At 32.0% G+C, this 27,274-nt stretch overlaps 1 protein-coding gene and 1 pseudogene across 1 annotated transcript; one reads left to right on the plus strand and one right to left on the minus strand.

Moving 5' to 3' along the window:
• The first annotated feature begins 493 nt into the window (after positions 1–493).
• LOC136216706 (putative UDP-rhamnose:rhamnosyltransferase 1) lies at positions 494–1,921 on the plus strand. Its single transcript, XM_066003263.1, has one exon. It carries the CDS (start codon positions 494–496, stop codon positions 1,919–1,921), a length of 1,428 nt encoding a protein of 475 aa, XP_065859335.1.
• A 17,076-nt stretch (positions 1,922–18,997) lies between these two features.
• LOC136220449 (putative UDP-rhamnose:rhamnosyltransferase 1) lies at positions 18,998–20,425 on the minus strand (annotated as a pseudogene).
• Between the last annotated feature and the right edge of the window lie 6,849 nt (positions 20,426–27,274).

Raw genomic sequence — 27,274 nt, forward strand, 5'->3', positions numbered from 1 at the left:
AAGTTGCTTAAAATATTATTAATTCTTGTAATTTTTTATTTTAAGATCTTCAACGGTCATTTTGAAATGTTCAGTTGAAGTTTAGTTAGCTCGAACTGATAGTTAAGGCCTAATCATATATCTTATATTAATCTCTGACACATCCACACACGCAAATGCTCTTTGGGCTTGCAGCGTGCACAATACAGGCCCATCCTACCATACGTTTTAATTCCACAAATTAATAAGATTGTCAGATATCGAACCCTCAACCGTTTGGTACTAAAGGCTCTGATACCATGTCATGGAACCGTTTTGACGCTCAAACTGATAATTAAGACCTAATCATATATCGTATATTAATCTTTCACAATTCTTTGTATGTTACATTTTGAAGTAAAGTTCGGTAGCCATGAGTGTAATCTACGGATACGGTGGTCCACATATATTATTATATATATACCATAACCATATCCTTGGTTATATCCATATCGAGTAGAGAGGCAAATATCTGATGGCAGAAATGGGTAAAGAAGTTCATGTAGTGATGCTTCCATGGTCTGCCTTTGGCCATTTGATTCCATTCTTTCAACTCTCCATATCTTTAGCCAAATCAGGAATCCATGTCTCTTTCATCTCAACTCCCAAAAACATCATAAGACTCCCTCCAATTCCTTCAAATTTACAAACTTTAATGCAATTCGTAGAGTTTCCTCTCCCAATTTTAGAAGATGAACCCCTTCCAGAAGGTGCAGAGGCCACTGTCGATCTTCCTGGTTCCAAAATTGACTACTTGAAGATCGCATATGATCTCCTCCAACACCCCTTGAACAACTTCATCGCCGAACAAAAGCCCAATTGGATTATAGCTGACGTAATTCCTCACTGGATACCTGAGATTGCACAACAAAACCAAGTTCAACTTGTCCATTTTTCTGTTTTTTCTGCTTCTTCCTTTCTTTTCCTTGGCTATCCTGATTATTTGGTGTTCGGAACTGAAAGTCGGAAGAGGCTCCGGCCGTCGTGGGAAAGTATGACCTCAAAGCCGGACTGCATTGATTTCCCTTCTTCTTTAGCTTATACAAAAAAAGAAGCTATTGATGTTTTTCAATGGATTTACAGCATGAACGCTTCCGGTATTTCAGATGGAGATAGAGTATGCAAAGTGGTGAATTCATGTCAAGCTTTTTTCATCCGTACCTGCACAGAGGTAGAAGGCGACTATCTGAATACATGTCAAAAACTATTAGGAAAACCTGTGATTCCGGCGGGTTTGTTACCGCCGGAGAAACCAAAATTGGCAAGAGAAGAAATCAAGGATGATGATTCATGGAGTCAAGTGTTTAAATGGCTAGATCAGCAGAATCCGAAATCAGTTGTTTTTGTAGGGTTTGGTAGTGAATTTAAGTTGAGTAAAGATCAAGTCTTTGAGATTGCTTATGGATTAGAGCTATCCGGGTTACCATTTTTATGGGCGTTAAGGAAATCCAATTGGGCAAAAGACGATCTTGACTCGTTGCCTCCAGGATTTAGCGAGCGGACATGTGGGAAAGGGATTGTGAGCTTCGGATGGGCACCGCAGATGGAGATTTTGGGGCATTTATCAATTGGGGGAACATTATTTCATTCAGGATGGGGTTCTATAATTGAAATGTTGCAATTTGGACATTGTCTTGTTTTGTTACCGTTTATAATTGATCAGCCATTGAATGCTAGGTTTTTGGTTGAAAAAGGTTTGGGGGTCGAAGTAGAAAGAAATGAAGAAGATGGGTCATTTTCTAGAAATGGGATTTCTAAAGCTTTAAACTTGGCAATGGTGTCTGATGAAGGGAAGATGTTGAGAGCACGTGCAAGCGAAGTTGCAGAAATTTTTGGTAATCAGAAATTGCATCAGGATTATTATATTGCTAGAGTTGTTGAATTTCTGAAAACCAACCTATAATAGAATTAGGGTTGGCAATAAGGTGGGGGTTCCCGAAAACCGACAGGATCTGAAATGATGGAGACGAAAAATCCTCGAAATATACGGGAACCGAATACCATTCTCTTTTTTAAAAATATGCAATGAATAAGGGGTTTGTCGGGTTCACCCTAACTGGAATGTCTGATTCTTAACCTTAAGGTTGCTCTCTCCTTTCGTTAAAAAATATATATATAATAAATATCTATCCCTTTAAATAAAATGGTAAAATTAATAGGACTTTTTCTATTTCAATTGTTTATTTTTCATTTTCAATGAAAGTAGAAAACCTATGAATCTTGAATAGAAAAAATAAACAAATGTCTTATGTTTTATAATTAGGAATAAAATGGATACTTGCTTAAAAAAAAGGGTAAATTACATAAAACTCAAGAAATGGTTGGTTTATTACAAATGACTCACACTCATGAAAAATAATACAACTTTGTCATATTTTATTAAACATATAAAACTTTTACCAAATTTGAAAAATAGAAACGGAAACGACCATGTCAGTTTCTTCCTTTTAATTAATAATAAACTAAGTAATTTAATCAGTTAACTATAATTTGACAAAACAAAAATTAATTCAATGACATTTTAATATAATGACAAAAGACAAATTTATGGAATAGTTAACTGTAATAAAAATTTGAGAGTTGATTTACTGCGTAAATTCCTCTTAAAAAATGAATAAAATGGATACTTACGAAAATATATCATAATTTTAGCGACCGACCGAAACATCTTTTAGTAATTATAAATATACATTTTTTCCTTATTTCATTCTCTTGATTGAGATGTGATGTAGAGGGATTAAATAAAAACAGTTTTGCTAACAGGTTTGGGTTTTATAAATTTGTTGATTCTACTAATATTAGGGATATAGGAATAACAAAGATATGTTTCGTAGCTAATAGTGGATTCGACACATAAATATTCTAATTAGTAACCTTCAAAATTTCCAAGAACTTTGGTAATGTGAAAATTCACAATTTCATTAATCAATGAATTGTCTCCTTAAAGTGAAAACAAGCCTTTAAATTAGACCTTGCAATTATCGTATTCGAGTCGTGTTCGTGTCATGTCATTTTGGGTTTGTGTTAAAAAGAGTAAACCCAAATCCAACCCAACAACTTTCGTGTCACAATCGTGTTAACCTGTTTGGGTTAGTATCGATTCCGTGTCGTGTTTTTGGGTTAGATGTAATTATGTTATGTATATATATTAATGATAACTTTTAAAAATATAAGAAACTATGATACTATTTTTAAATTTATGTCAAATGGATAAATTGGATAAACTGAAGGAGGTACATGGTTAGATTGAAATTGCGTGGGAGGGATTGGTAAAGGATTACTAACCATGTTTGAAAAAAAGGATGGTGATTGTCGTAATGCCTTGAATCAGTATATCATATTTCCTATTCGAAGTAGTATTGTGTTTCAGATTTCTACTTGGATTCGGAATCGTGGGGACATTGTGGGATCATGGGTCCTAATTGGATTAGGATCATGGGTTCCTAGTTGGATTGGGATCATGGGTTCCTAGTTGGATTAGGTTAGATTGGGTATTATAAATACCCCATTATGTAAACCTAATCATGGAATCTGTTTTTCTGCCTCCTAATAAATACTATTCTCCTTCTGTCCGTGGACTAGCCAACACAATGTCGGTGAACCACGTAAATCTATGTTTTTTGATTGTTTATTATTTATCTTTCGTTAATTCCGCACAACAAACTGGTATCAGAGTTTTCAGTTTCCGATCGGGGTTTTGTTTTCTAGAGAGAAAGATGTCTGCGATGAACGTGAAAATTGAAAAGTTTACTGGGAGAAATAGTTTCAGTCTATGGCAGATCAAGATGCGGGCTTTGTTAAAACAACAAGGTCTGTGGACGCTATTGAAGAAGGCAACGGGAGAAGTCATTGCTGAGATGGCGATTCTGGAAGAAAAGGCACATTCAACAATTATGTTGTGCCTCGCAGATAACGTCATCACTGAGGTCTCAGACGAAGAGACTGCTGTCGGTCTGTGGATGAAGTTAGAGAGCTTATACATGATGAAATCTCTAACGAACAAACTTCTTCTGAAACAACATCTGTTTGGCTTGCGAATGCAGAAAGGTACGTAGCTCAGGGATCATTTAGATCAATTGAACACATTATTACTAGAATTGTGTAATATTGATGTGAAAATTGAAGATGAAGATGCTGCTTTGATTCTGTTGGTGTCTTTACCGCTTTCATATGAGAATTTTGTTCAATCATTTATTGTTGGTAAAGATTCCGTGACTCTGGAAGAAGTTAGGTCGTCTCTTCATAGCAGGGAGCTGCGCCATAAGGCGAACAATAAAGGTACAGATAATTAGGCCTCTGGACTATTTGTCAGCGGCAGTAAGGGAAAGGGAAATAGTGGAAAGAAGAAGTCTAAGAAGCCGTTCTCAAAGGGTCCCAAGCCAGACGACACCTGTAATTATTGTAAGGAGAAAGGACATTGGAAAACTGATTGTCCAAAGAAGAAGAAGAAATCAGAAAATCAACCAGGTTCTGCTGCTTTAGCAGATGGCGACACCAGCTCTGAAAATAATAATGCTCTAGTTGCTAATGAACACACTCATCACTCTGATGTGTGGGTTCTTGATTCAGGAGAATTTTATCATATTTGTCCAAGGAGAGAGTGGTTTTCAGCTTATAAGCAGGTAGATGGATATAGCATTTCAATGGCTAATAGTCGTGTCTGCAAGGCAGTTGGAATAGGCTCAATCAAGTTAAGGACACATGATGGCAAGTTCTGCACGTTGAACGAAGTCATACATGTTCCATTGATGACAAAGAAGTTGATATCTCTGAGTCTGCTAGACAGTAGGGGTCTTAGTTGGTCAGGAAAAGATGGAGTTCTGCATGTCTGTAAAGGTTCTGATGTGATTCTGAAAGGTTTGAAGCATGGTACTTTGTATTTCTTACAAGGTTCTACTGTTACAGGTTGAGCTGATGTTGCATCGTCAAAGATTCACTAGGAAGATATGACAAAGCTATGGCATATGAGACTTGGTCATATGAGTGAAAAAGGGATGCAGATTCTATCAAAGAATGATCTTCTTAGTGGTCATAAGGTCAAGAGTTTGGAGTTTTGTGAACACTATGTTTTTGGGAAACTACATAGCAGCAAGTTTCCCAAGGCTATTCACATAACACAAGGCACACTTGATTACATCCACTCTGATTGTTGGGGTCCATCTCGAGTTGAGTCTTTGGAAGGTCACATGTATTTTATGTCTCTGATTGATGATTATTCAATGATGACTTGGGTCATCATGATGAAGCATAAAAGTGAAGCATTCAAGAATTTCAAGCAGTGGAAAGCATTGGTGGAAAACCAAACAGGAAAGAAGATAAAGAGGCTGTGAACTGATAATGGTCTGGAATTTTGCTCGTCTGAGTTCGATCAGTTCTGTAAGGATGAAGGGATTGCTCGGCATCACACAGTCAGGAATACACCGCAACAGAATTGTGTAGCTGAATGAATGAACCAGACATAACTTGAGAGAGCGAGGTGCATGCTCTCTAACGTTGGGTTAGATAGAAGATTCTAAACTGAAGCGGTGAACACAGCATCCCACATCAGACAGACACTTGTCCGGCCGCCTGATGTGCGACTTGTGCAGCTCGTACGAAGGTAGGAAATGGAGGCTCCATCGACGGTGTTGTTGAAACACCTTTCCACATGATTTTGATTTGACAAAATTATTTAAGTTAATCCATGATCAAGACAATTAAATTTAAGTGCTTTGATTTAATTGTACTAATGTGTTTGTTCAATGTTGAGTATAATCATAAATGAGAAAAGAAATAAAAAGTAAGACATGACGAAGTCAGCATGAGCCACAAAAGCTGAGTAGAACACGACTCAACATAATAGAAGAAAAGTCTTCTTCAGAACAAACGCTTGAAGACGAAGCTGACCAAAGAAACTTAGTGGAACATGACTCAGCCTCGCCAAAGATACAAGATCAAAGGCAACGTCTATAAGTTCAAGCTGAGTGTTCGTCAGGACAGCGCGAATGATCCGTTTACTAAAAGACAAGATCCGACATAAGTCTGCGCCAATACAGAAGCTTTGGAATTACGCAAGGAGACAGTTTCGAGATGCATGGGTCAACTTGCGTCTGGCTAAAAGACGAAACTGGCGCTAAAAGATGAACCTGGCGGAAGAAGACAAGCCTGACGCCTGCTAAATTTAGACGACAGGATTGGCCTGCAAAACTGTATGCTGACCAGTGAATGATGCAAGAAGACCGTTTGAATCTAACGGATACATCCGAATTCAAATGATTGAAGGCTCAGAATTCACTATAAAAGGACAAGTTCATCTCTTGGATCCTTTGCCGAAATACAAAAGAGAAAAGCATACATACAAGCACATACAAACAAGAAAAAGCAATCTTACACCCAAATCTTATTTTTGTGTAAAAGTCTAGATTGAATTTGTATTCATCTAAAGTGTTCTTCATCTAGAAAGAACTGATTTGTATCAATTGTAAAAGTTGAGAGAGTGGTGCTGAGTACTCAATTTTAGTACTCAACGGTAGAGAAAATCTAAGTGTTCGGTTATAGCGCTTAGTGAGGTTGAGTAGACGAATAGAGGACGGTACTCTTGCATACTCAACTGCTTTGTAAACAGTTTGTGCTCTACCTTTAAAGAGCTCAGTATTGGATTGAAAAAGCTCGGAAGGATTCTGGGGACTGGACGTAGGCGGTGAGGCCGAACTAAGATAAGTCTGCTGAGTAATTTCTAACTCCTTCTCTCAATATATATATGTATGTGTTGCCTGCTTAAATTACTCAGGATATAAATTGTATAAGCTGACACTGAGTAATCAAAGTGCTGAGTTGGAAGCTGACCTAAGTGTTAATTCCTAACTCACAAGTAAAACAGTTCTAGTCAGCCTCTGACTAAAACTGTCTTACATCTCACTCGGGCGTGCTGATCAAAGCTGAGTAAATTATTTTAAATAATTAGATTAAGTCAGCCTAATTAAACGAAAAAGTTACATTAGTTCCTAACCCCCCCTTGGAACTAATTACACGGGACCAACAGGTGTAGGGCGGGTGATCGCAGGTTGCGATCGGAAGAATGTTCTTGGACCGATCGGAATTGCTGGTCGGCAACATCGGGGTGGGTGGTTGTGTCAGGGATGGCAGGCCCGTGGCCAATTGATGTGTAGTGAAAGGCGAAGTGAATCGTCATCCGAAACTCGACTAAAGAGAGGCTACCGAGTTCGTGATATATGTGAAAGAGGGTTGTGCGGCGGCGGTGGAGGGAGGGAAAGATGTCGGGTCATAAAAGGTGGATTAAGGAACATCGGTTGATTAGGAGGATGCAGAAGTAGAGACTACTGATACCATGTTGAATGTATAATAGATATATGCTATATAATGGAGATAGAGATACAGATGTATATAGATATTAATGAATCCCCTTAATCAGAGCCTTCTATTTATAGTGATAGATATAAGAGTTAGTGTAGGATTATATACAATAAGGTGTCATTTGGTTCATGGAATATGAGAGGAATGGAATAGCTATTCCACCAATAGGAGATGAATGGAATAGCTATTCCTAGATAATTCATATTCCACCATTTGGTTCAATTTTTTCCATGGAATTTGTATTCCACATTTTCTGGAATATGGATTCCTAAATTAAACCTATGAATAGTTATTCCATCACTAATATTTTCTTTGATTCTCAATTTAACCCTATCATATCTATTGATAATTTGTTCCACATTTCACGCAAAGACGGTAGAAAATGGAAAAACATGAAAAACAGAAAAATTTGAAAAACTTGAATAACAGTAAAAATGAGAAAATGTGAAAAATTAGAAAACACGAAAAATGCAAAAAAAAGTGTAAACGGTTAAAACATGTAAACGATAAAAATGTGAAATGTGAAAAAGGTAAAAGGTAAAAGGTAAAAGGTAAAAATTTAGAAAAGTGAAACATGAAAAATTGAATAGCTGCGGGTGTTTTCACGTTTGTACTGTTAACTGGTTTTTTTCATTAAAACTGTTTTTCGTGTTTTTCACGTTTGTACCGTTTTTCACGTTTTTTCGCATTTTTTCGTTTTATCGTTTTTCACGTTTTTTCTTCAATAATATATATCAAATATTTGAATAATTTGTGATAATAATTAAAATTTGAAAATAAATAGAAAATTACACTTGAGGGGTAAAGTTGTCTTTTGAACAACAACGTTAGCTATTTCATACAATCCCATTCTATCAACCAAACATAGGAATATTTATTCTATTCTCTCCTATTTTATTCCATTTCGTGAACCAAAAGGCACCTAAATGTTATGAACAACTATAAACACTAAAATGAAGGAATATGGATGGAATAGAATATAGATTCCTTTATTCGTTTGGTTCATGGAATAGGGAAGGAATAGAATAGCTATTCCGGATAAATTCATATTCCAACATTTGGTTCTTTTTTTTCTTTTTTTCTTTTTTTGCGCTATTCCATGGAATGTGTATTCCATAAATGAAGCAATATGGATTCATTTATTCACACTAGAAATACCTAACCAATATTATCCTTCATTTCCAAAATTACCTTCTATCTAATTTCTCAAATCCTATAAATTTTGGCAAATCCATAATTTATATCCTAAAAAACATGATAAATGGAAAAAATGGGGAAAATGTTAAAGAATGCAAAAAATGCGGAAAATATGAAAACACACAAAATGTGAATAACGTGAAAACGTTACAAAACACACAAAAAAATAAAGAAAAAACGTGCAAACACGAAAACATGAAAAAACAAAAGGGTTAATTACAAAAAACTACCCTGTGGTTTCGCCGATTTGCGATGTGGTACCTGTGGTATTTTTTGTTACAAACAGGTACTCGTGGTTGTCACCGTTATACAAATAAAGGAAACGGCCCAAATTCTGTTAAAAAAGCTGACGTGGCATAGGGGTAATTTAGGAAATTCGATTTTTTTAATTTTTTTCTCTCTCTCCTCTTTCTCTCTCCTTCTTCATCGTTTGATTATTCTTCTTCTTCTCCGTTTTCTTCTTCTTCCCCCTCCCCCCTCCTCCTCCTCCTCCTCCTCCTCTTCTATTTTCTTCTTCTTCCTCTTCTTCTCTTCTCTTCTTCTTCCTATTTTTTTCTTTTTCTTCTAATTTTTTTTTTTAATTCTGGAAAATTCCAAAAATCTGAGAAAAGGGTGAGTTTTTGCTCAAAGAAGAAGCTGGTTTTCGTGGCGGTGCACCGGTGGTGGTCCGGTGGCCGTCGTTGTTGGTGATATTTTAACCAAAAATCAGATCAGTTATGGCCTGTAGTTCTTCCTTTTCTGTTATCAGATTGTTTCTCTTCATTCTCTCTATTTCAAGTTTGTTCTAATTTTCTGTGTTTTTTCTGGATTCCGCCATGGAAGTTGAAACAAAAAGCTTGGGAGTTTGTTATTTTTTGTTTTCAGATGTTCATGATTGAGAGTTTCTTGCTATTTGAGCATGATTCTTGTAATTTTGTGTGTTTTAATGGTGAGTTTTGTGTTTTGAGTTGTAAATTTGTTGCGTCTTGATGATGTTTGATTAAATGCTTCTGTAAAATTCTTTGTTTGTTTCAGATTCATTAGTGAGAATACAGAGTAATGGAATTGGGATAAACTACAACCAAATTGCCAACAATCTTCCATCTCCATCACAGGTTGTTGTTCTTCTTCAATATCTTAACATTACAAGGGTAAACCACAAAATGGAAGATGAAGAGAAGAAAAAAAAGAAAGGAAGAAGAGGAAAAAATGGAGGAAGAAGAATTAAAGAAAGAAAGAAGAAGATGAGGAAATGGAGGAAGAAGAAGAGGAAATGGAAGAACGAAGGAGAAGGGAGGAAGAAGATGAAGTCAACCCAAGAATTAAGAAGAAGAAAAAAGTCAAAATTTATCTTTCCCAAATTGCCCCTGTGATTTAACGGAATTTGGGTCGTTTCCTTTATTTGTATAACGGTGACAACCACGAGTACCTGTTTGTAACAAAAAATACCACAGGTACCACATCGCAAATCGGCGAAACCACAGGGTAGTTTTTTGTAATTAATCCAAAACAAAAAAATACAAAAACATGAATAACACGAAAAAGTGACAAAACATGGAAATAAAAAAACGTGAAAAAATATGAAAAACAAAAAACGTAAAAAAACGCGATAAACATGAAAATGCGAAAAACGCAAAAATATGAAAAAATTGAGAAAATGCAAAAAAACTTGAAAACTTGAAAAAACATGAAAAAGTGACAAAAGCGTAAAAAACACGAAAATGCAAAAACGCGAAAAACGTGAAAACCCGCGAAAAGGATAAAAAACAGAAAAAAACCACAAACGTGAATAGTGTGAAAATGTGACAAAACACAAAAATAAAAGAATATGAACAAACGTGAAAAACACGAAAAAACGTGAAAAAATGTTAAAACGTTAACAAACGCGAAAAACACAAAAACACAAAAACACAAAAAAAAAACCGAAAAAAACACAAAAACATGAATAACACGAAAAAGTGACAACCCAAAAAATACGAAAAACGCAAAAAAAAAACAAAAAACACAAAAAAGCGTAAAAAAACACGAAATCATGAGAAAACGCAAAAAAAAAAAGAACACGGAAATGTGAAAAACATGAATAACACGAAAATGTAACAAAATGCGAAAACTACAAAAAAAAACCTGAAAATTGTGGAAAACAAAAGAAGAAAAAAAAGGAAAACTATGAAAACATGAAAAATGGAAAAAACACACAAAAATCACAAACCTGACAAAATGTGAAAAAACGTTAAAAACACATTTTTCATAGTTTCGTGTTTTTCACTTTTTTCACGTTTTCTTGTTTTTCACATTTTCGTGTTTCTAACATTTTCTGTTATGTCTTCGTGTTTTTCACATTTTTTCACCTAAAATTGCGTGTTGATTTCTTGTCGTGTAATCGGATCATGTGTACTTTTGCCACCTCTACTTTAAATATGCAAAATACTAAATTAGAATCATAAAAAGGAATAGGTAAATAGAATTCTAAATAGAAAACGAAAATACAAACTAATTCAAAAATAACACTAAATTCGTGATTTTGATGCCTTAAACAATCGAATTTGGCCAAAACAGGTTGGGGACCATACAGAGCTATAGGATTTTACTGATGACCCATTCCAATCAGAATATGGTTAAAAAATGCCACAATTCGACACTTTAAAACTTGACAGAATTTACTGAATTGCTCGATCTTCAACCGCATCATTCTCCCTAGGTGGAACAAAGTTTGTCCTCGGATTTACCGAATTCCACTCCTCTACCTCGTCATCACTGATCTCCTTGTCGAAAACAAGTTCTAGACCAATAAACACGTCTTCCTCTCCCCCTCATATGTAATAAGTTCGACCGTTTGCTGAGTCATTTTTCCAAGCTTAGTTGTGAACTGTTTCTCCAGGTTTAGCTCTAATAACAGATAAAAAAAATAGTTTTGCTAGTAGTTTGTTGATTCAGTTAAATGCCAAAAAGCTAAGGTTTTATAAACAAGGAATATAGGAATAACAAGAACGCGTTTTGTAGTTTATAGTTGATTCGATTCATGGATATCGTAATTAGTAATCTTCAAAATTCTTAAAAACTTTAGTAATTCGAATATATCAATTTTATTAATTCATAAGTTGTCTTCTTAGAATGATAACAAGCCTTTAAATAGGTAAATACTAAATTAGAATCATAAAAAGAATAGAAAACTAGAATTTTAATTAGAAAAGAAAAACACAAATTAATTCGAAAATAATACTAATTCGGGATTTTTAACCTTAAACTATCGAATTTGGCTAAAAGATGGCGGAGCTCATAGCAATGCTATGAGTTTTGATCGTTGGCCCTTTTCCAATCAGCAAATACGATTATAAACATTTTAAACTGGAGAGAATTTACCAAATTGGTCGCTTGTACTTATTCATAATAGTAAACGAAATATTCATATGTAAATTAACTATGCATACTGCAAAGAGAAAGAATATATATATATATATATATATATAGAGTAAGGCTATAGAGAGGGATTCCCTTACTTTTTATTCTAAGGGAAGATTAGTGTTATTCTAATTACCAAACACATATTAGAGTTATTAGATTAAAGAAATTCAATTTAATTAAAATCCTAATATTCTCTCTCATTCTCTTAATCACGATTTACAGCTCCTCTCTCTCTCACCTCACGGCTCTCTCTCTCTCCTCTTTCCTCTCTTACCGTTCAGGCCATAAAAATGTGAGAAGTGCAATTCAAAATCTTATCAATGTCAATTGCTCAAAATTTATAACTGAATTTATGGATTTTATGGCAATCTCCCTTCCTATAGCCTCTAAATCAGACTGGTTTGTAACTAATTTCAAAGTAGATTCTGTAATTTTTTCGTTTTTCACAGTTTAAGAAAAACTTTGCATTAAGGCTAGAGTGACTATGGATTATACACCCTTTGCCTGTTGGACATCATCTTTAGTTACTTGCTATGCTCGTTCATGGACATACTTTTCATTCTCTAGTTAGAAAGTTTTTACTAATAATAAAATTGCTTCTACTTTGTGCAAAAGAGCTTTCTATGTAATGTGTGTGTTCTGTTAATAATATTTTCAAGTTGACGTTTCCGGTTTGTAATTATATTGCACAAAAGTCCATTTGAATTAGTTTGTTTCTATGTTTAGGATTCTCACCAATTCCAGCGCATGCATTCAGAGATGATGCAACATGGTTAAGTCCCCATAAAATCATCAAATCAAAGAATGGATAAAATTTTGAAATGCACTTCTCACCGATTTATGGCCTGAACTGTAAGAGAGGAAGGAGGAGAGAGAGAGAGCCGTGAGGTGAGAGAGAGAGGAGCTGTAAATCGTGATTAAGAGAATGAGAGAGAATATTAGGATTTTAATTAAATTGAATTTCTTTAATCTAATAACTCTAATATGTGTTTGGTAATTAGAATAACACTAATCTCCCTTAAAATAAAAAGTAAAAGAATCCCTCTCTATAGCCTTACTATATATATATATATATATATATATAGAGAGAGGGCTCTTGTGAGAACCTTTTTTAGGTGAAGACATTTTGTTATGTGAGAACACTCAAAACTACGCCGTTTTGAGTATAAAAATTAAATAAAACATGCTATGCTACTAATGGGATTCAAACCCATGCATTTTCAACTATACTCCATGATGCTTATCACTAAGCTAATTGCTTTTCTTGTATATTATGTCGCGCGCTGCTTAATATACTAATGTCCTTGTATCTTCTATTGTTTAATATTTGACGCATACACTTATTAATATCGATTAAATTTGCATAATAATGAATTATTAATAGAAAAAAAGAAATGTGCATAATAATGAATTATTAATAGAAAAAAAGAAATGTGCATAATAATGAATTATTAATAGAAAAAAAAGAAATATGCATAATAATGAATTATTAATAGAAAAATAAATTCAAGAACATGCTTTAATTTCTTATTTATTTGTGCATAATAATGAATTATTAATAGAAAAATAAATCCAAGAACATGCTCCAATTTCTTATTTATTTAATTCTTCTATATTTTTGTAATTTATGTTTTAAAATGTTAAGTACGATGTTCTAAATATTGTTACATACGTTCTAAATTTTATAATTTGTGTTCTAAAAATTAAGTATAATATTTTAAAAAATCAATAAATATATGGACCATTTTTGCATTTGTTCTATAAATAAATGAATTATATGACAAACAAATTAAAGTAAGTGGCCCAACGGTAGATGGTGCGTGCTGCTCTCCTCCTATGCCCCTAGTCCCAAGTTCGAATCCATCCATTCTCATTTTCTTATTTAATCTTTAATTAAAGGTACTAAAACTACGTAGTTTCATCTTATTCTCACATAACAAAGTGTCTTCATCTAAATGAGGGTTCTCACTTGATCCCTCCCCTATATATATAAGGGAGTTGTGGTGTGACAATGAGCTTATGTATGATGTGACAGAATAAAACTAGATAGAAAATTATTTTATTTCTTTTCTTTAAAATACATTTTTCCGACCTTTCTAACCTCGTTTTTTGAAAAAATTTATACTATTAGACTCGTTTAAATTAGACGGTCATTTTGAGATCCCTGAAGCTCAGCTAAAAAAAATTCCGGTGAATGGAATCCGACGATTAGATGAGCGTTTTCCGGCGAGAAAACAAAAATTACCCAAAAAATTCTCAAAAACTTCTAGAAAATGTAAGTAATCTCACTTTAAGCCAAGAATTGAAGTTTCTTAAAATGATGTTTTACATATTTTGAAATTTTTTTATAATTTTCTGGACACGTTTTTGGTCCTACCTTTAAGCACTATGTGTTGGAAAAACCAGCAAATACTGCTGGATGCCAGCACGTTATTCTAATTAGTGTACCAATTATTTCAAATCAGTGTATTAATTGTTCCAACAAAATAATTATATTGTTCCAACAATATTCTTAAATTATTCCAACAGAATACTTATATTTGTTCCGACAGTCTACGAAATTGTTACAAATCAGTTTACCATTTCTTCTAACATAATACTTATATTGTTCCAATAGAATAAATCAGTGTATCAATTGTTCCAACAAAATAGTTATATTGTTCCATCATAATACTTATATTGTTCCAACATAATAAATCAGTTTACCAATTGTTCCAAATCAATTTTATTATCTATCGTCTTCAATTTCATTTTTGTTTTTTAGTATTTAATATAGTAGCTTCAAATTTATATTAGTTATATTATTTAGAAACTAATTTTAATTATTAAAATTTAGTGAAAGTAAAAAATTACCCTTAAAAATCAATAAATCATTTTCCTTAATTTTATCTATTTTACATATTTCAACAATTTATTGGGACTAAACGGTAAGGAATCTCACTTCAACCCAAGAATTAAAGTTTCTCAAAATAATGTTTTACATTTTCTGAAATTTTATGAGAATTTTCTGGGCACTTATTTGTTTCTCACTGAAAAAGGCTCACCTAATCGTCGGATTCCGTTGATTTTGGACTAAACCGTAAGGTATATCACTTTGAGTCAAGAATTAAAATTTCTCAGAATGATGTTTTACGTTTTCTGGATTTTTGAAATATTTTGGACATCACAGAAAAACAGATCGCCGGATTCCGTTCACCGGAAATTTTTTTACCTGAACTTCTGGTATCTTAAAATGACCGTCTAATTAAGATGAGTCCAACGGTATAAAAAATTTTGAAAAACGGGGTTGGAAAAGTCGGAAAAATGTATTTTAAAGAAAAGAAATTGTTACAAATCAGTGTACCATTTCTTCTAACATAATACTTATATTGTTCCAATAGAATAAATCAGTGTATCAATTGTTCCAACAAAATAGTTATATTGTTCCATAATAATACTTATATTGTTCCAACATAATAAATCAGTTTACCAATTGTTCCAAATCAATTTTATTATCTATCGTCTTCAATTTCATTTTTATTTTTTAGTATTTAATATAGTAGCTTCAAATTTATATTACTTATATTATTTAGAAACTAATTTTAATTCTTAAAATTTAGTGAAAGTAAAAAATTACCCTTAAAAATCAATAAATCATTCTCCTTAATTTTATCTATTTTACATATTTCAACAATTTATTGGGACTAAACGGTAAGGAATCTCACTTCAACCCAAGAATTAAAGTTTCTCAAAATAATGTTTTACATTTTCTGGAATTTTGTGAGAATTTTCGGGGCACTTATTTGTTTCTCACCGGAAAACGCCCACCTAATCGCCGGATTCCGTTGATTTTGGACTAAACCGTAAGGTATATCACTTTGAGTCAAGAATTAAACTTTCTCAGAATGATGTTTTACGTTTTCTGGAATTTTTTGAAATTTTTTTGGACATCACAGAAAAACAGATCGCCGGATTCCGTTCACCGGAAATTTTTTTACCTGAACTTCTGGTATCTTAAAATGACCGTCTAATTAAGATGAGTCCAACGGTATAAAAAATTTTGAAAAACGGGGTTGGAAAAGTCGGAAAAATGCATTTTAAAGAAAAGAAATAAAATAGTTTTATCTTTCCTTTTATTTACAAATTTGCCACATTCCCCTACTTAATTACAAAATTGGTTATTGTCACACCATAAGACTTGTCTCACCATAGGAAATCTGTCACACTAGATCTCTTATATATATATATATATATATATATATATATATATATATGGATCAAGTGAGAACCTCCTCTTAGATGAGGACACTTCCTTATGGTGAGAACACAGAAAACTACGTAGTTTTGAGTATAAAAAATTAAAAAAAAACAATGCTTCCCATAGGATTCAAACCTTAAACCTTTCAATTACACTCCACACTACTTACCACTAAGCCAATTACTTTACTTGTGTATTATGCTGCGCTCTCCTTAATATATCATTGTCCTTGTAGCTTCTATTGTTTAATATTTGACACATACACTTATTAATATCGATTAAATATGCATAATAATGAATTATTAATAGAAAAAAAAGAAATGTGCATAATAATGAATTATTAATAGAAAAAAATCCAAGAACATGCTCCAATTTTTTATTTATTTAAGGGTAAACTTCAAATAAAACCCCTGTGGTTTCACTAATTTTCAGATAAAGGACTGTGGTTTACTTTTTGTTAAAACGAGGATTGAGGTTTTCAACTTTAGCAAAATAAGGACTTTTTCGATTGATACTATTAAAATCACCCTTGACGACTTCAAAAATGACATATTTTAAGAACTACTAATATTCTAAACAACTTTAATTCTTCAACTTTTTTATTTTGAGATCGTTTAGATGATGTTTGGTAAAGAGAGAAAGTTAATGTTTAGAGAGAGAAAGTTCTAAAAAAGATGATTATCGAAAATCGAAAATGTAGTTCCATAAAAAATATGACATTGAACAACTTTAATTCTTGAAAATTTTCATTTTCAGGTCGTTAAATATGGTTTTAATAGCATTAATACAAGTGTGAAACCTCAATCCTCGTTTTGACAAAAAGTAAACCACAGTCCTTTATATGAAAATTAGTGAAACCACATGGGTTTTATTTGAAATTTACCATTTATTTAATTCCTTTATATTTTTGTAATTTATGTTATATAAGAAAATATATTTTTTAAAACATACGTTAGAACATATATTTTAATTTTTTTTTTGAAACAACATATATTTTAACTTTTAAAATACGAACTATGAAGTTTAGAACGTATGACATATTTTTTAGAACATATGTTATGTTTTTTAGAACATGTGTTATGTTTTTTCGAACATGAGCTATAAATTATATTTTTGGAACAAATGAAAAAACGATCCAGATATCTACTGGTTTTTTTAGAATATTATACTTAATTTTTAGAACACAAACTATAAACTTTAGAACATACGTTATGTTTTTTAAAACATACGTTATGTTTTTTTAGAACATGTGTTATGTTTTTTCGAACATGAGTCATAAATTATATTTTTGGAACAAATGAAAAAACGATCCAGATATCTACTGATTTTTTTAGAAATTATACTTAATTTTTGGAACACAAACTATAAACTTTAGAACATACGTTATGTTTTTTAGAACATATGTTATGTTTTTTAGAACATGAGTTATAAATTATATTTTTGGAACAAATGAAAAATCGATCCAGATATCTACTGATTGTTTTTAGAACATTATACTTAATTTTTGGAACACAAACTATAAACTTTAGAGCATATGTTATGATTTTTAGAACATACGTTATGTTTTTTAGAACATGTGTTTTGTTTTTTCGAACATGAGTTATAAATTATATTTTTGGAACAAATAAAAAAACGATCCAGATATCTACTGATTTTTTTAGAACATTATACTTAATTTTTGGAACACAAACTATAAACTTTAGAACATAAGTTATGTTTTTTAGAACATATGTTATATTATTAAGAATATGAGTTATAAATTATATTATAGAATAAATGCAAAAATGGTCCATATATTTACTGGTTTTTTTAAAACATTATACTTATTTTTTAGAACACAAATTTAACAATATTTAGAATATCGTCCTTAACATTTTAAAACATAAATTACAAAAATATAGAGGAATTAAATAAATAAGAAATTAGAGCATGTTTTTGAATTTTTTTATTAATAATTCATTATTATGCACATTTTTTTCTATTAATAATTCATTATTATGCATATTTAATCGATATTAATAAGTACATGCATCAAATATTAAACAATAGAAACTACAATGGCAGTAGTATATTAAGTCGAGCGTAGCATAATAACCAAGCAAAGTAATTGGTTCAGTGGTAAGTGGTGTGGAGTGCTATTGAAGGGTCTAGGGTTCGAACCACATGAGAAGTAGTGTTTTTTTTATTTTTTATACTCAAAACGACGTAGTTTTAAGTGTTCTCACCATAAGGAAGTGTCTTCGCCTAAAAAATGGTTCTCACAAGAGCCCTCTCCTATATCATTTTCTTGATTATTCCATTCTTCCACCAAAAGGTGATTATCCACTAGCAGAAAAGAAATTCTATTTTCACATTTTAAATGTCCTAATAGAGCATAATAACTTGGAAGGAATATTCTAATTTCAATTATTAGTATGGGATTGTGTTTAATTCAAATGCTTTCAGGTTATTAATTTACTTGTGTTGTGTTGTATTTTTTGTATGTGTTTCTTATGCCAAAATCATTCTAGGTAGATGTTATATTTACTTTGTTTTTGACAAAATAAGTCTTACCATGTTTTAAATAATATTATAATTTGTCCAACTCACAATTTAATCTTTGTGATATTGTTTGTTGCAAAACGGGGACTAAAGTTATCACTGCTGATAGTGTTGACATGACAAATGATATTTTTAACAAAGTTCAGATAAGGATAGGTTTGGAAGCATGTTTGATTTAGCTATTAGCTAATAGCGGTTGCGGTTGTTGATAGTTGTTAGTTGTTGTATTTACAAAGAGGCATGTATGATATAGAAGGTTGAAGAGTGAAATTGACCTAAGATTCTCATCATTTTCATTTTCGGTTGATCCTTTTTTGGAATTAGAATTATACTATTGTTGTTCAATCTTTGTGGCAGCTTAACCAAGTAAAGAAGTACTTACAAATCTTCACCCCATCCACCCCTATAAGAGACCAAAAAAGACTTGATCTTTACTTAGCATATACTCACTCCCAAAGGCTACATAAACAACCGATTTACGCTTCTGTTCATCTAGCCATTTGAATATTTCATCGTTAATTTCTCCTACTTTGGGTAATTTGGGTTTTGCTAGATGTAATAGGCCTACAGGAATCGCAGGTTTTCCTATTATTTCCTGCAATTTGTTGAGATAATCACCTTCAATCTCTGTGCAAGTACGAATAGCTATAGCTTGACAAGAACTCAATATTTTGTAAATCCTTTCAGCATCTGAGACACCAGAAGCGTTTGTGCTATAAATCCATTGAAAAACATCAATAGCTTCATTTTTTCTGTAAGCTAAAGAAGAAGGGAAATCAATCCAGTCAGGCTTTGAAGTCAGACTTTCCCAAGACGGCCGGAGTTTCTTCTGACCTTCAGCAGTTAAACACTCAGGATTGGCGAGAAATAGAGTTGCAGTAGCAGGAAAAATAGAGAAGAAAACAAGAGGAACTTGGTTTTCTTGGGCAATTTCAGTTATCCAGTGAGGGATTGCATCGATTATAAGCCAATCAGGTTTTTGTTGGGTGATGAGGTTCTTCAAGGGTGTTGAAGGAGGTCATATGCGATCTTCAGGTAATCCATTTTTGAAGTGGGGATGTCAGAAGTGGCCTCTGCGTGTTCTGGGAGAGATCGATCTTCTAAAATTGGCATTGGGATTTCAATGAATTGGATTAAAGTTTGTAGATTTTGAGAGATTTTAGGGAGTCTTTGGATGTTTTTAGGAGTTGAGATGAAAGAGACGTGGACTCCTGAATTGGCTAAGGCTATGGAAAGTCGAAAGAATGGAATTAAATGGCCAAATGCACACCATGGTAGCATCATTATGTTTAAATCTCTTGCCATTTTTGGATCAAATGAGAAAATTCTTTGGATGGATTAAAAATTGAAGTTTTGAAGATATGGTTTCCGATTTGGAATTCATGGAAATTTAAAGATGAGAAAATAATATTAAACTAATGGAATGGGCAAATTATTGACTAGGACAAACTTGGACTGAAACATACGGGGTAAATATAAAAACTAAAGCGTGTAATAAGGTAAAAATATAGAAATTAATAAATTATTTAACGAAACGATAAGTCAGTAATGAAATATGCAGAGAAGTTAAGACATTAATATTCCATGTTTTATTTGTGTAATTTTCTTGTTACATGCTCTTTTCTTTATCACTTAATTTGTATAATTTTCTTATCTTTTATTTCAAAACTAGTTATATCTTATTTTTTTATCACTTAATTTCAGTATCAATAATTTTAGTTCAGTTTAATAGCAATTAGTTCTGTAATTTATTATTACTTATTATAATTATAAATAATAATTATCATTATTATTAGAACTTTTATTGTTTTTATAAGCCTTTTATTTTAATTATTGCTATTTTAAAAAAATTATATTATTATTTTAATTTCAGTAGAATTCAGTTGAGTTCAGTTTATATTTTTTAATTTCAGTCCAAAAGAACAGATTCTAGTTTTTTATTTATTTAATTTTTGAAATTATTTAAATAGTTTATTCGTTATAATAAGCTTAATTTATAATAATTCAAAAATTAAAGAATTTATAGCGTATACGAATATTAAATTATTTGATAGATTGATAAAAATATAAAAAAATAATTATTTATTCAAATATATATTCAATATGACAAAATGGTAACCGGAAAGAAACATGCAGAGAAAGGTAGATATTGGAGCTACCATTCCCATGTTTTATTTTAATTTTCTTGTTGTTTGAAAAGTAGTTGGACTCCTTTTTCTCTTTTTTTAAGTATTGTATTAATAACAATTATTATTATTATTTAGGGATAAGTTCAAAAAGATGGTCAATTTGAGGATTGTGAATTTTTTCTTGACAAAATGATACCCGAGGTTTGCTCCATTTGCAAAACGAGGATTATTTCTTCACCTCTTTGATTCATATGACATGATTAAAGAGTTTTTTCCTCCATTAATTTATAAAACTCATAAAATAAAGTGTTTTATTTAACTACTTGAAAAACCTCATCAACAATATGTGAATTTGATTATATGCCTCTCAAAACTCTTCTATGTTCCGATTCCTTAAAAATTTACTATCTCTTTTTTTTCACACCAGTTACAGAAATAATTTTTTTGGACATCACAATGAGAAAAATTTTTATTTTTGTTCAAAGTAGTATATATCTCAAGTGCAGAATTGATGTTGTCTTGTCTGGATAGTGTGGATTGAGTAGATAATTAATAATTAGTGTTACAGTAATAGAAAAGAGAGAGTTTTGATAGACATATAATCAGATTCACAGTTTTATTATGAGTTTTATAAGTTGATGGATGAAAAAACCCTTTGATCATAATGGTGTGAAGAAACAATCCTTACTTTGCTAATGGAGCAAACCTCGGGTACCATTTTGTCAATAACAAATTCACAGTCCTCAAATTGTCAAACGCTGAAACCACGAGGTTTTTTTTATGTACTTATCCCTATTATTTATATATAAAAAAAAAACTTTAGAGTATGAGCAGTATCTCTAATCCACGTTCGATGAAAACCTATGAGATTATTTACGAATTTGCGTACAATTCACTTATATTAAAGAAAAAAAGAAAAATCTCTATCAGACCCGGATGTGATTCGAACCCATGACCTTCCAAAGCATACTCTCAACCACTATGCTAAAAGTTTCACCACAATAAAAGTTCATTCTTATAAATATGGTATTATTATTTTTGTTCTTTAAATTTTATGCTTTCTTCTTAAGAACTTTTAAGTGGTCTATTTTTTGTCATCATTCACATGATTCGAGTGGATTATTTAATTATTCAATTACGGTTGGAATCTAGAGTTAAAAATACAACTGCAATTAAAGTATTTAGATGATGTTTGTTTCAGCTTTTCGGACTTGGATGAGCATTTAACGTTTCATTCCAAACCGCGGAAAATATAACATTTGGTTAGGTTTATATAACCGTAGCGTTTAGCATTTTTTCTGGAAACTGCAGCGTTTTGGAGCGTTTCACGAAAAGCTCCTATTTGGAGCTTTTCATAAACAACTGTTTGTAGTTATTTGTTATTGACAAAATTATCCTTGTTATTTCCACAAAATATGTTTATTCTGTAACATTATTTATATTTTTACAACATAATTACCGGAAAAACAAGGTTTTGTTGCGTTCAATAAATTTTTTATTTTTATATAGATTATTTTTACTAATTTGTGTAACATACTTTTTATTTTATAATAGGATAAGGTGCAAAAATACCCCTAACATTTATAGCTATGAACAATTTTATCTTTAACGTCTAAAATGGTGCAATTATACCCTTAATGTTGGCAGTCAAAAGCAATTTTACCCTTAACATTGACAAGTTGGGTCAGATTGAAAAATAATTTATCAAACTATCTTATTGGTCATGAATATTGTCATCTACACTTCACATGTGCACAATTTTATCATCGTTAGTAACAGATCACAAACATATGATTAGATGTGAATTTTTTTTAAGAAAATAAAAAAAATATATTGTCTTTTGTACAAGTTTGACAAAAAAAATCAAATATTTCGTCGAATTTATAAATATTAATTTTCAATCTTATTATTAAATCACAAAAAAAAATATGAAAGTGCAATTAGTGTAGAATAAGAAATAAAATATCTATATTTTCTAATAATATCTGAAATCGATCCAACTTGCCAATGTTAGAGATAAAATTGCTCTTAGCTGCCAGCGGTATGGATAAAATTGCACAATTTTAGACGTTAAGAGTAAAATTAATCCTAGTTGTAAATATTATGGACATTTTTTCACATTTTTCCTTTTATAATTTCATCGTTGATTAATTTAAAACATGTTCATTTTAGACATTTTAAATTCGAACCGCAACAGTTCAATATAATTTTAACAAACACTATTAATTAAACAGCTAACAGCTTACTGCAACTGTAAATAGCTAATGTCACCCCCGACCCTAGACGACCTCAATCGGCATCGGACGTGAAATAGAAAGATTATAATCAGTACCTAGGAGTCTCCAATTTATCCAAATATCATAATATCATATTTATTTATTTATTTGGGCCTTCCTCTTCAATATATATTCTAAAATAATTCATATTCCTACTACATTAGTCATTTGAGGGCCTCAACATATATTTTCCAACTCCATTATATTACAATTGAAATACCAAAGTTCTAACCATAATTCTAACAATAAGCAGCCAACTTCCAAACCTCGCCTAATCGGCCAGTAACCTTCTCTATATCATGTACTTTCTCACCTAAAAACATTAAAACATTTAAAAACGTGAGACATAAATCTCAGTAAGAAACTATCAGAAATATAAAAAAACCCAACTTTACTTAACATAGCTATATACATTTGTAAAGAGATTTAATCAAAACCTTATAAAATATACTCAAACTTAAGTTTATAAGATAGTCATCGAAACCTTATAAAATATTCTCAAAACTTAAGTTCATAAAATAAAATTTGTGTATGTGTATCCATCCTCGAATTCCACCCGTGTAGATCATAACATCAATCATAACAATATCGAGATATCTCATTTATATCTCGTTCCTTGCCTAACAGTTAGGACTACCAGCCGTGCACTCTGGCCATACCGCCATTAGGTATGGTCTTACAACTTACAACTCCTACCCCGGGCAATCCTAGATGGACAAAACCATTTTATCTTTCGAAATATCACAACTCATAAAAAAACATATTTGGACTTCAATCCAAAATAATAACAACAATAACCGCAACAGATTTTCCAATCCAAAAACAATTCGTAAGAAATCATTAAATTCATTTTATTCAATATATATACACATTGAAACCAAAAACATATATGTATATATGTAAATCAACCAAATTAAACCTTAAATCAACATAATCAAGTAAAATCTGAAATTCACAGAGAAGCATAGTCAATAGCTTCATTTGAACCATAATTTCACAATAAAAAGCAAAATTATGAAAAACCTCAATTTTACAAAATTCCTGCATAACCTTAAAATATCAATTTCTGAAAATTCTTTGATTATATATATATATATATATATATATATATATATATAACTCAAAATATAGTTGATAGTTACTTACCTTGGCTACTAATTGAAGAAAATACACCCGATCGATTCTCCTCTAAATTCTGTCTAAGACGTTTCCCTCCAAACACTGCCGAAACTTAAAAACTCTTCGGTTAGGAATTAGATCTATGCATAAGAATGCTATGTTTTAAATTTCGAATGATTCGAACGGTCGAATCTCCGTAAATCAAAGAAACGGTGGAGAAACGGTTCAGAGAAAACTGATGAATCCGAAAAGATTAGAAAAAGAAAACAAAAGAAAAATAAAATGACAGAGATAATGATCACCGCCTATGCCCGTAAAGATTTGGGATATATATCTCAAATTTGGCAAACATCACGTTTGATCCTCAATCTTTCTATAATCTTTTATAAATTATTCTAAACTTTTAATTTACACATAAAATCATCAAATTAACTCCAAACTTTTCCCATAGCACCAAATAAAAATCACACATCTAATAATTCTAATATATATTACTATCAAGGTATAAATTCTAGAAATTTAGACACGGACGTGACAGCTAACAACAACTGCAACCACTATTAGTTAACAGCTGAATCAAACAGACCATTAGTAAGAAAGTTTTACTTTTTGAGAAGGACTTATCTATCCAATTATTCCGCAAATCTAAATTAGTGTGAGCTATCTACCTAAATATTGGATTATTGGATAAAAAATAATTAAAGTAGAAAGAATATTAAATTAATACAAAAGAATAGCGAATTTGAATAAGAATTTTTTTTTCCCGAAAAGAATTTGAATGTGAATAATTTTTGGTAGATGGAACAGAGGTTCTATCCCCTTGTCTTATCAACCTAGCCCACTAGAACTCTTGACTTTTGATTATTAGTTTTTTATTAGGTAAATTATATTTATTATGGTTATTAAGATTTTGCAAAATGTGTGCTTCACACGTCTTGGAATGTTATTACATAATTCACATAATAGATTAAAATATATTCAACCGTAAAATATATCCTTTCTGATATTAGAATTCTATACCCCGCGTTTGCAACACACTTTTCAAATGTAGTTTACTTCTTTGCAATCGAATAATTAATTGATTACATTTTAAGCAAGTTGATGAATGTAAGAGACATTCACTATACCATAAATTGCTTATAGCAACCAAGTTTCAGAAATCGTTGCTGTCAATCGTTGCAACAACTAATATTTTTAATTGCTTATGTTTATATAAGTCTAATGTAACGACCATATATGAAATGTGGCTTTAATCTATTTTTAGTTGTTTAATTTAACCAATGCAACAATAATATTACATTTAAGACATGTCGTTGCCTTATTTAATTTGATAATTAGATAAAGTAATGATGTACCATGTAAAAATATTATTCCAACATTGCATTTAATAAAAATATAATCACATTTGGAGAATGAGCGGTTGTCATTCCTAATTTGCTGGCTTTCTTCTTCAGAAAGGTTAATTCAATAATTGAGAGTTTCAAGGTTGATATTTAGCTGGTTCTATCCAAAAGACGACTATTCATCTGATAGACTAGGATAGACCAGGTGAAGGGATGGTAAAGTTGAACACCGATGGGTCGCGTAAAGAGGACGGAAGAATTGCTGCCGGCGGTGTATTGAGAGATGCAGGAGGTGCTTGGTAGTCAGGTTTTGCTCAGAATCAGGGTTTGGGCTCCTCTTTTATTACTGAGCTCTGGGGTATCTTTTCTGGTCTTAGGGTGGCAGAGGATCTGGGGATTAGGAGGCTGCTAGTGGAGTTAAGGGACAATTACAAAACTAGCACCTTTTAAGGAGTTAGTTTTCTTTTCTAACACCTTTTGAAAAACTCACCAAAACTAACACATTTCATGAACTAAATTCCAACCTTGTCCTCCTCTCTAACCTTCCGCTCCCCGCTCTTTAACATTTGAACTTCCATCTCTCTAACCTAACACCCCGCTATCCCTCTCTCTAACTTTCCGGCGATTCATTGCCCGATTCTGTACATTTCATCCGGCGAATCTCTGTTACTTCAAGTGGACATGGGGAGAACACGAAGCTCAGACAACGAATCGAATTCAGAAGGAAGGACGAAAAAGAGGGTAAATAACTTGACTTTACATTTGCGATTCTCTCTTGTATTGTATGTACATTTGTTGTGTTTGAGAAGGAATATTTCATTTTGTTTCGTTTCGTTTACTTCTTCTGGTGTTAGGGTTTATCTGGGTTCGTCTGGTGTTAGGAAGTCATTCGGTTTGGTCGAAATGCGTCGATATGAATGTTCTATCGGCAACCTAATTGTAGATAATACATAGATATAGCCAGCCTAATGGCCGATAGAACATAGATACTGACGACCTAATTGCCAATAGAACATTCATATCGACGACCTAATTGTCTATAGAACATTCATATCGACGACCTATTATCGATACAACATAGATACCGACGATCTAATTATCGATAACTCTCTTATTTTAGCATACGTTAGCTCATTCTAGCTCAACGTTATAATTAGCTTAATTGTATATTACCTGATGATATATCTGCAATAAATTTCAGCATGATCGTGGAGACAAGAGGAAGAGAGATGAGCATGGCTCTTCTTCAAAGAAGAAAGCCAAGAAGAAATCTGAATATAAATACAAAAAAGCATTTGGAACGGAAAGCGTCATCATAGTTAGGTGTAACCTAGAAGCAGCAAAACATATAAAGGAGTTTTAACACCAAACCAAGTAAATCTATTTAGGAAGAGTTGCTTCGGGCAGTATTTGGAGATGACCAATACAGTATTTGCAGGAGTCCTCTGTCATACCCTTTTAACAAGGGAGATCATATGTGAAGACCTCAAACCCATGGAGCTTTGCTTAAAAGTTAGAGGTGTTGAGTTGAGATTTGGGGATTGGGATTTTGGACTCCTAAGTGGGTTACGGTTTGGTGACATGGAAGCATTTACCGAAAAGTTTAGTGTGTTAAATAAACCGGAAAGATTTAGGAAGAAGTTTTTTTCACGCAACCCTACACCAACCTTTAAAGACGTG

The sequence above is a fragment of the Euphorbia lathyris genome, chromosome 2 (genome assembly GCF_963576675.1).
Source record: "Euphorbia lathyris chromosome 2, ddEupLath1.1, whole genome shotgun sequence".
Classification (NCBI taxonomy): domain Eukaryota; kingdom Viridiplantae; phylum Streptophyta; class Magnoliopsida; order Malpighiales; family Euphorbiaceae; genus Euphorbia; species Euphorbia lathyris.

Excerpts from the sequence above, each read along its gene's own strand:
- LOC136216706 (XM_066003263.1), top strand. The coding sequence starts at position 494 with ATGGCAGAAATGGGTAAAGAAGTTCATGTAGTGATGCTTCCATGGTCT.